Raw genomic sequence first — 10398 nt, forward strand, 5'->3', positions numbered from 1 at the left:
AATCAACACGTTTAAATTCTCTTAGCGAACATATCTTTTAAAGGTCGCTGCCCCCAACTGCATCTCCCCAAACTCTGAACACCACTAAGTTTCGTACACATAAGACGTATGCAAAAATTTCGTATCAACTCTCATGTACATCTCTACACAAATTAACTTCCTTGTTCCCCAAATCTCCCATCTACTTTCATACTTCTTAACAACTTTCATCGACCCAATCTCGTACATACTACCCATCTTCTCATACACATACTACATTGTGTCAACGCTTTATTGTACATGTCTATGTAAATACGAAAACCACCACCAGAATTGTTGTCCCCCAAAAGCCATTCACATGTACAATCAAACTTATTGTACACATGAACACGAGGGGGGCCGCTACTACCTTGCACACCTACTTTCTCAATGATCGACGTTACATCTCCGTATGCACATATGTACACTCGTACATACTACCCACCTTTTCGTACAAATGTGCTCCCTAAGTAGTGCACCTGTACAGTCCACGTGATGGTACACATGTACAAGGAAAGTCCGCTACTACCTGGTACACCGACATTCTCATTGATCGACGGTACATCTCCCTATGCAATAGTGTACGCTCGTACCTACCGCCCATCTTATCTTGTACATGTACACATATCGGCAGCTTATTACTCGTACATGTGCACACATGCACAACCTCGTACATACGACCCATCTTTTCGTACACATGTGCACGGGAGGTTGCTAGAATCTGTCAACGATTTATTGTACACGCAAATGATAATGACCAGTGAAGGGTTGGTTAGTGTTGTACACATGTACAATCAACCTTAAAGTTGTACGGAAGGGTTGCTAATTGTTGGTAATTGTTGGTACATAATGAGAAGGAAGGGTTAGTAATGGTTGTACCCCTTAAACTGTGCACGTGTACAGTCAACCTAATGGTACATATGTACACATGTTTTGCCGCTACTACCTGGTACACCAACTTTTTCATAAATCAACGGTACATCTCCCTATGCACATTTGTACATTCGTACAGACCGTCGTACATACTCGTATAAAAGTTCATAAATCGTGTACAAGTTCATAAATCGTATATGCAGCTTAAAAAACGTTCACACTCCACATACTACACATGTACACTTAGGTGTCCACGTAAAATCGTACATGTTCTTTTTAATTGGAAAACAACAACCTGATATGTTGTCCCCCTAAACCCAATGCTTTAACTTTGAACAAAACATAGATGCTTGGTTGCATCACTAACCTACATCGCTTCACATCCTCCGCCACTAAAAAAAAACATACATATGATTCCACTTCAGTCATACTCAAGGAAATTAACCGTTTCATTCCGAAACATATCACAAACCAAACGTCCGTTTAACTGCCAAAATAGGTCCACAAGCCTGAACAGTTACAATCCAAAAAACATAGTTGTTCAACATAAAACCCCTAACGCAAATACAAGGGTACAACCAACCCTCTGTAGATATCCATGGCATAATGCTTCCGGAATATGTCCACCAAATCATCTCTCAGCCCCGCCATCGTAGGGTTGCGGTCACCAGTTGCATGCATCTCCAAGAACTTCACAGCCACAGGACCACAATCACCGCTGCGCAAGTTTTCATACAAACCACCAACCCGTACAACTCAAAACGGAAACTGCGCACGCTCCCCTACCGCATCAGCAGGACACACCTTGGCTACGTAGGGTAGCATTGTCGACACCGGCTCCAACAACTGCTCTACCTGCTCCGTCGTCTTTAGTCTTGGATTCAGATCAAACACAAATATTGTCCATTCAGTTAGACTGATACACAATCCAACCCAGTGGGGGCCTCCCCAAATTATTGGTGTGTACAGCCAGTCAACTTCCGCGCCCCATCTTTGTCGGGGCCGAGTAAGGTACTTAGTGATCTTCGCATCCCCTGATACTCTGGTTTTACGCCTAGCCACATTAAATGACCTCCCTTTCCCTTGCATGTGAGCGGTGAACCATGGTGCAACAAACATACCCCCTTCTAAGTGTACACCTAACCCATACCGCATCTCGCTGTATTCCATCAACACTTCCATATGTTGTGCAACAAACACATTAACAACCAACTTTAATTTCAGTACACACAGATTCAATGGGCAACAAGTCAGGGCTTTACCGTGCTATTAACCCAAACGCCCGGTGTAGCGAGTTGGAGAAAAAACTCATTGTCAAGATCACGCCCCCCAGCATTCATATGCATGCTGCAAATCAAATAAACATTACCACACAATGTAAGCGTAAAAGCTTCGAAAACTTGAAAAATATCGTACGCTTTCGGATTGGCCTGCAAAACCCTCTCAAAGAAGGGATTATCAACGTCTTCATAGAACGGCACCATCTCCTGCAACGCAAGTGGGGACTTCGCCAGCAACAAAGCCGCCAACTCCTCCTCGTCTACCACTGGGACATGCTTAGCAGCCAATTATGTTGGCGAATCACTCAGAACCACCGTCCCACTTTCTTCTTTAGCCTCAGCAGCGTCATCATCAGTTAGGTCGTCACCCGAACCGATCTCATCATTGATTCCCTGCACAGTGGGAAACTAAGAAATTAGCTCTGGATTGCAGTTACCAACACCGGAAATAACATTACCACTTGATTCTCCTTGTACACGCTTACGTCTTCCTGTTCGCAGTTCTTGTACACGTCTCTGCCTCTTTCTGTCTGGTTTTCGTGTACACGTCTGTCTCCTTGTACACGTCTGCCTCTTCCGGTTCGTTGTCCACAAGAATCTATCATTTACTTCTCCCATAAATTGCCACAAAGTGAAAACATAAAATTCTGTTGTTACCAGCGAAAGTGCGACAGAACATCCAGCCACTTGCTTCCCAGCAAGCCCAGAAACAACAACACTAGCAACCTGTTCGTCAACGGAGAAACTTTAGACCTATTAACGCAGGCGTGTACACAATTCGACTATGTACACTAAACGAATAAACAAATGTTAACTCATGGTGCTAACGGCAGCTTTTGCGCCCACCTCTTCGACCACTTTGTCCTTGCCCAAAGGTTTCTCTTCCTGCACCAACCACCAAACAAATCCAGTCTGAACCCATCTGTAAACACTATGTTTCTAAGTAAAACAAAGCTGTAACATATCAAGCACTTACCCCGTCTTTTATTTTATGGCTCACCTCAACCAACTCTTCCACCGCACCCGAACGAGTTGCAACGCCCTCAAAAACCTCTTCCAAATTGGTCTGACAACTACTTACCACCGGGGGTATTGATGCTCCATTAACATCTCCCCCCCCCCCGGCACTGCCCTCGCCCTCGAGAACAGGCCGCAATCCGCCTCCAACCTGCCCTTGCGCGTTATCACAGTGCGGTGTTTAGACTACTAAAATGACAATGACTATGGGTGGTCAAAGCTTAGCAATTACTACCTTTGGGTGGCCGAGTTTAGTTAAAACCCCAACATCCCGCATCACAGCCCCCACCAAAAGATCCAAACTCCCCTGCTCCTGGAATTGGTTTTTAAAACATGTGAATTTCAGCCAGAAAGAAAAAAACACCCCATCTAACTTGAAAGTACTAACCAGGTGGCTTATTCCCTCGGATGTCACTTCTCCGTGGACTTTCTCAGGAATTTCCTCCTGTGACACCCCCAATTAGTTTGGTATAAACAAGGGAACCAAAAATAAAAAATAAACCACAAGGAATAACTACAATACCTCAACCCCCAAACCAACAACTTCGACACCAACCCCCTGGACGTCGTCACCACTAATGTTGGTTACATCCCCAACGTGCACCCCACCTTGCTGCTGGGCCAAAGTTCCAGAAACGTCCACCACATTATACTCAGGCACTTGACTGCTCGTCGCAACAACAACGTTATTCTCATAGTCTAGATTTACATCAGCCCCCATTGGGCACCCAGTAACCTCCACTCTCGTTTTCTTTGTGCAACTTTGGCGATATTTCTTCTGACTCCTACCCTTCAACCGCTCTTTCAGTCTCTTGATAGTCCTACCCTGTTTCTCACACACATTCCAAAGCTTCGCTACTTCACCACAAAACTCGTTGACCCGCCCCTCCAATGCAGCAAACTTGTCGGGGTCTACTCCTGTATGGGTCCTTCTAAAGAACCCACTTATCCTCCGTTGTTTTCGAACCGGCTCATCTTCAGCAACCACTTGTTTCTTCCTCTTGGGGGTTTTGGGCTTCTCGTCGTACACAAACAAGGGGTCGCCAGCATCACCCCCTAACCAGTTGGCCTTCAGAAACAAATGCACGTCCTTCAGCAACTGAACCATGTATTCAACCTTCTTGTCGTAATTCTCATCATCCCATAAACCCCACATATCTTCATGATCCCCACTAATCTCCATCATTGGCTCTACTATCAACTGCAATCAAAACAGTTCACAGTTACCTTACACGACTGCAATTACTAGAAATAAAATGTTGGGAGGCGGAATTAAAGCATGTTTATAAGAACAGAGTCAACCCAAAAAGTAGTCGTGATTTAATATGTATGCGTGTACGAACAATCCCACTAGCGATGTGTACTCAGGTAACTACTGTTTTCGTGTACAAAAAAAAACATGTATAATAATACTCATATGTACACAAATTTAAACCACCAGTTCGAGCCTTTCCCGGTGTGTGTAATCAAATACTAAACATTTTAGTGTACACAAAACACTATGTACACTAGTTCTTCTTCCACTTGATCGACCGGTACAAGCAAAAAAAAATGCACGCAAATTATACTAAATACAAAATGTACTTACCGCAGGATCGTGCTCAGCTTTCCTAACATGCGCCAAGTTAAGCCCAACATGTAGCGGCTTTGACTTCTCTGGGTACTGCATGATTGTTACGGTATCATCGCCTCCAACAAACGCCGCCAACTTAGGAACGCACTGGAATGCTACCAATTGCAACGCCAAAGGGAAACCTACAGTTTTCACCGTCTGCTGCCGTAGCTTTTTGCAAAAAACTCCAAGTGGGTCCTCTAACTTACCCAACACCTACGCCTGCGGCTTCAAAGTACTTAGCGTCCACAGAAATGATTCCCTTCCCCATGGGAAGTCAAAAAACTCATCAAGGTTTTCCAGCAACTTTACATATTTTAGAGTTGGCTTGGGTTTCTGCGAGGTCGCCACCAACAAACCATCAACAATAACTAGCAAACAAAGCTTCAGTTTCTTCTCCCCAGACATCTACGGGTCGCTTTCCACCAACGCCATAAGATCCTCCACAGTGGCATCGCAGTTTCTTCCAAGTAACCTACCCCAATACTCATAATTTTCCTCCTTGGTCTTGGTAATCGAAGCTGTAACCATCTTCGAACTCGCCGCAGGGCAACCCCGTCACTTCACCAAACTCCACAAGAGAAAAACGCAGTGGCTTCCCCCCCCCAAAAACGGGCCACATCTCGTACTTTTTCTTCGTAACAACTTGCCGCGTCATCATGCTGTGCACAACTTTTCCGGCGAAGAGCCAACGGGCGGGTATCCGAAAGAGATCTCCAAAGCAAGAAACCAACAACATGTCCATCTCGGGGGTTCCGCTGAGGACATCCCTAACCCACAACAACAGATCCACAGTCAAGTACATATTAACCCTCTCGCTCGGAAACCGATCGGTGGCGAAGAGCCTCTCCGGCAAACGATTTCTAACATCGTCGCAACTGTCTTTATCTAGAACCAAATAACACACACGGTTATTGCTTACATAAACAGAACCAGACTACCTACCAAAAGAGACACACCAAACACTTTAACGTGCTTACCACTCGCGGGTTGTTTTAACACACGATTAGCCCTTTGTGTCGCTACCCCGCCGCCGACGTCGTCGTATTCCTGGAACTTATACGGGGTGTTTTGCTTCCGCCTCTGTCGCTTCCCGAGAGCTTCGTCTTCCTCGAACTTCTACGGCGGTTATCGCCTCCAGCTCCGTCGTCGTTATCCATCTCTTACGGCGTCGATTGGCTTTCTACTTTTCTCTCTCGGTGAAAGGTAAGTCACATGAAATAACCAAAAAATAAATAAATGACCCCCACCCACTAAAACAAGGGTTTAAAGGATGTGAGGTCCTCTCTATGATTTCGAATTTCAAAATGGTTTTAACCAAACCAGGAAGCTAACCGGCGCCAAAAGCTTCAGTTAGGAGAAAGTTACTTTTTCAGGAGCAAATTAAGATTTTTCACTTCAAAAACTACCCTGGTAGCATTAACAGCCTTACAGTGTAATAAAAAACATAAAACTACCCTGTAGTGTTAATAACTCTGCATACAAACCTCGTCCTAAGCAGAAATAAATTTAATACGTGTACGTTAATTAGTCAAAGTAATTCAAACTTAATTAAATGCCAATCCTCAGACTAATCATAAAGTTCCCTTCTTCCCAGCTCTCTCTCTCCATCTGGCGATTTTTCATATCAATCGGCTTCGTTTTTTTCTTCAATTTTTATATTCACAACTCCGTACTGATCTCATTTCGGCTTCGAATATTCTTCGTTTGATTTGAATATTTGCCGCTCACGAGATGGCTTCTCGAGCAACACAGTCATGATCGGGGCCGTCTGGGTCATCTTCTCTTTTCTAACTTTATACTTCCTTCTTCTCAAGAGATGATCTACCAACCCGGCTTTGTTTGACTAGTAGTTAGTTATATTTAAATATATTTCTAAAAACATAAAAATCAACAAAAATTAATTACTCAAAGTATATAAATTATTTTAAAATCTAATTAAAAATGTGTTAAACTACTTAAGCTAACTCAAAAGTATTCAAAATAACAAGTATAACAAACAACAAAACTCTTAAGTCCAGATATTTTTGGATCCAAATTTTGGTTTGGTTCGGGTTGTACACAAACCCCAAAGTACCAAACTCTAAAGTCCCATTCGGATATTTTATAATGGTTCGGATGGGGTATCGTTTTTCTCAGTTCGGGTTAAAGTCGAGACTTCGGTAAAAGTCCATGCCTACTTTGAAGTTATGGGAACATAAGGGCATCCACATTGGTGAACTCCAAGGAGAGTTCACCCGGATTTCGAGAAAAAAAAATATTAAAATAATAAAAATCAGTGAACCTGTCCAAGGGGAGTTCACTCCAGGGAACCCGGATCGTCACTGTAGCGCGGGCCCCATGACACGTGGCGGCCCGCGATTGGGCCTATTAATAATTTTTTTTTTTTTTTAAAACAAAAATCAAACAGAAAAAAAATAATAATAAAAAATGTTTTGTGAATCCCTTCCATGGGGTTCACTAATGCGGATGGTCGAAGTGGTTCTTGGCCAATTTACATATATAATAATAGTATTCTTTATGTATTCTTTTGCTAGTTACTGATTCTCTTCTTCTTCTTCTTCTTCTTCTTCAGGTGATGGCCAGCAAAATTATGATCTACTTTGTTTTGGAGTTCGTCACTGGTGGAGAGCTCTTCGATAAAATTGTACGCTTTCTCATTTTATAGAAGATGTTTTTTCTTATGTAGAAATGGGATCACGTTTGAAGAAGAATTATAAGGGGCTTGATTCGATGTATTGTGATATGTTATCTATCTAGGCAAGCAATGGGAGGTTGAAGGAAGATGGGGCGAGGAAGTACTTCCAACAGCTTATTAACGCAGTTGACTATTGCCATAGCAGAGGAGTTTATCATAGAGACCTTAAGGTTTATGAATCTCATTTTGTGGTTTTGTGGTTCAATCAAGAGCTTATGATTCATTGTCTGAAAACCAAGTTCTGCCTCGTGGTTGCAGCCTGAAAATTTGCTTTTGGATGCAAATGGGGCTAGGAAAGTGTCTGATTTTGGATTGAGTGCTCTACCTTAGCAAGCCCGAGTGAGTGTGCTTCCATATATTTGATTCATTGTTCTGTTTTATTTTGATTAACGTGATAATTTTGTGACCCTTCTTCTTTAGGAGGATGGTTTACTTTACACAACATGTGGAACACCAAATTATGTTGCTCCAGAGGTATTTGTTGACTTCTACTCTAAAGCTTGAGCCTATTCTTCTCTGCCTCTCAGTAGTAATCTATTCTCGCCTCTAATAGGTAATCAATAACAAAGGTTATGATGGAGCCAAAGCTGATTTGTGGTCTTGTGGTGTGATTCTCTTTGTCTTAATGGCTGGATATTTGCCTTTCGAAGATTCTAACTTGGCCTCATTATATAAAAAGGTGTTATATGCTTCATTCCTTCTTCATTTGCTATGCATCTTCATTCCGCATGCTATGTGGAAAAGGTTCTATCTATGTATGCCACCTGATTCTTATGTCTTCATGATTACAGATATTCAAAGCCGAGTTTACCTGCCCTCACTGGTTCTCTGCAAGTGCCAAGAAGCTAATCAAAAGAATTCTGGATCCGAATCCAGCAACGGTATATTTTTTTATTATTTTCTTACTCTTTTATAGCTGAAGAGGGTTCCTTTGTTTTTATGGTGTTCGAAGAGGCAAGAGCTTCTACTGGACTGAGTAGGTCTGAAGTCATTTTTTTATGATGGACAGAGGATTACATTTGCCGAAGTCATCGAAAACGAGTGGTCAGGGCCGGCTCAATACTGTCATGGGCCTAGGGCAAAAAAAATTTTTAATTTCCAAACTTTTGTTTTTTAAAAAAAAATCTAATAGATATATGTTTTTTTTCAAAATACCAGAAATATTTTTAAAAATAAATCTATGGAAATAAACAAAAATACTTTTATATAAAAAAAATTGGACCTTTTTTTTATTTTTAATATAAAAATACATGTATTTTTTTTTAAATCGGACCCTTATCTATTAAGAAATAGGGGGACAACGGATTGGGCCCGGGGCGGTCGCACCGCTCGCCCCCCTATCTAAGCCGGCCCTGCGAGTGGTTTAATAAAGGGTATAAAGCACCCAAATATGAAAATGCAAATGTCAGCCTTGATGATGTTGATGCAATTTTTGATGCAATGTCAGGGGTAAGACTTTTGTTTCTTTTTATTCGGTTAGTCGATTTTTTTAATGAACTTTGTATTGGATATATTGTGCTTAGATTGTTTTTGTTGGGTAATATAGGAGTCCCAAAACCTTGTTGTGGAGAGGCGAGAAGAAGGACTTAGAACACCAGTAACTATGAATGCTTTTGAGCTCATCTCAACATCCAAAGGTCTCAATGTGGGTTCACTTTTCGAAAAGCAAATGGTACCGCTTTCCTTTTTTGGGATACTAAATGGGAAATAGCTTTTGCCAAAAGTTTAGTAACCAATTCTGTTTTTTGAGAATCCTGTATTTTGTAATTTTTTTTTTGTTAGTGGGAAGTAGACGTCCTTACAGATGGGCATGTTTAAATTTTCAGGGGCTTGTTAAACGGAAAACTCAGTTTACTTCAAAATGTCCGGCTAATGAGATAGTCACGAAAATAGAGGCCGCAGCAGCACCTATATGGGATTTGATGTCAAGAAAAATAACTACAAGGTTTTTGGATTTTCTGTTGCATCACATTCACTCAAGTCTTGTATTTAATTCTGCTGATTTCCACCATTTTCGTGATTTCATCCGGATAAAGCTTGTAGGAGAGAAATCAGGCCGCAAGGGTCAATTAGCAGTAACGACTGAGGTTAGTCTTCTTAGTGACTGACTGATGATCACACCCTTGTTAATGATGATGAGGCCCTAATCTCTTAAGTTAATGGAGATATATATACTGTTCAGGTTTTTCAAGTTGCTCCATCGCTATATATGGTTGAAATGAGGAAATCAGGGGGTGACACCTTGGAATTCCACAAGGTAATGCATGCATGCAAGCTCTAATCTTGTGGATATATAGGTTCTGAAACAAGTTGGTCATTCCTTTTTTCTTGGTCTCTATTTTAGTTTTACAAGAACCTCACCACGGGTCTTAAGGACATCGTTTGGAAAACAATCGACGAAGTGAAAGAGGAAGGAACCCAAGGTACAGACAACATTTTTCTTTGAAGAATCTGTTAGATAAAAATAGTCTAGAAAGTAATGAAGAGACAGAACAACACAAATCTTGTTTTGTTTCTTTTAGTTTCAGGTGGTGCGGTGGTTGCTTCTTGATACCCGGCCAAATTGTCTACGTATGCTTCGAATATTATTTAGTGTGAGGCTTTGTGTCTCTTGGACCTGCTGGTGGGTTTCGGGAAGGACCTGAAACAAGACATAAGAGATATGGATTAGTGTAGGTTCAATAAGGAAACTATTTCCTTATAGTATTAGGAATAATACAATCCTTTTCCATCTAGGAAAACCTACGATCTATTTTGTATAAATAGAGGTCTAGGTTCTCATTGTTAGATACTGAAACATATAAACTCTCTAAAGCATAGAACACGCAACTAGTGCGAAGCTTGTAACGTTTTCGATTCATAGTGATATAGAGTTTGTCTCCGGTTTGGAGAGAACTCGC

The 10398-nt window shown here is 41.7% G+C and overlaps 1 protein-coding gene across 1 annotated transcript in view; it reads left to right on the top strand.

Annotated features, from left to right (window-relative positions):
- Positions 1–7348: 7348 nt before the first annotated feature.
- The window catches only part of LOC106335631 (CBL-interacting serine/threonine-protein kinase 23), a 7259-nt gene continuing 4209 nt past the window's right edge, over positions 7349–10398 (top strand). Inside the window, 15 exon segments of the mRNA XM_013774207.1 lie at positions 7349–7447; positions 7561–7668; positions 7757–7837; positions 7919–7972; positions 8052–8177; positions 8290–8379; positions 8508–8539; positions 8845–8947; positions 9045–9170; positions 9325–9408; positions 9411–9443; positions 9535–9585; positions 9681–9755; positions 9843–9921; positions 10021–10085. Coding sequence (XP_013629661.1) covers positions 7379–7447; positions 7561–7668; positions 7757–7837; positions 7919–7972; positions 8052–8177; positions 8290–8379; positions 8508–8539; positions 8845–8947; positions 9045–9170; positions 9325–9408; positions 9411–9443; positions 9535–9585; positions 9681–9755; positions 9843–9921; positions 10021–10049 — 1140 coding nt within the window. The 5' untranslated portion in view covers positions 7349–7378 and the 3' untranslated portion in view covers positions 10050–10085.

Source organism: Brassica oleracea, chromosome C3, assembly GCF_000695525.1.
Source record: "Brassica oleracea var. oleracea cultivar TO1000 chromosome C3, BOL, whole genome shotgun sequence".
NCBI lineage: Eukaryota > Viridiplantae > Streptophyta > Magnoliopsida > Brassicales > Brassicaceae > Brassica > Brassica oleracea.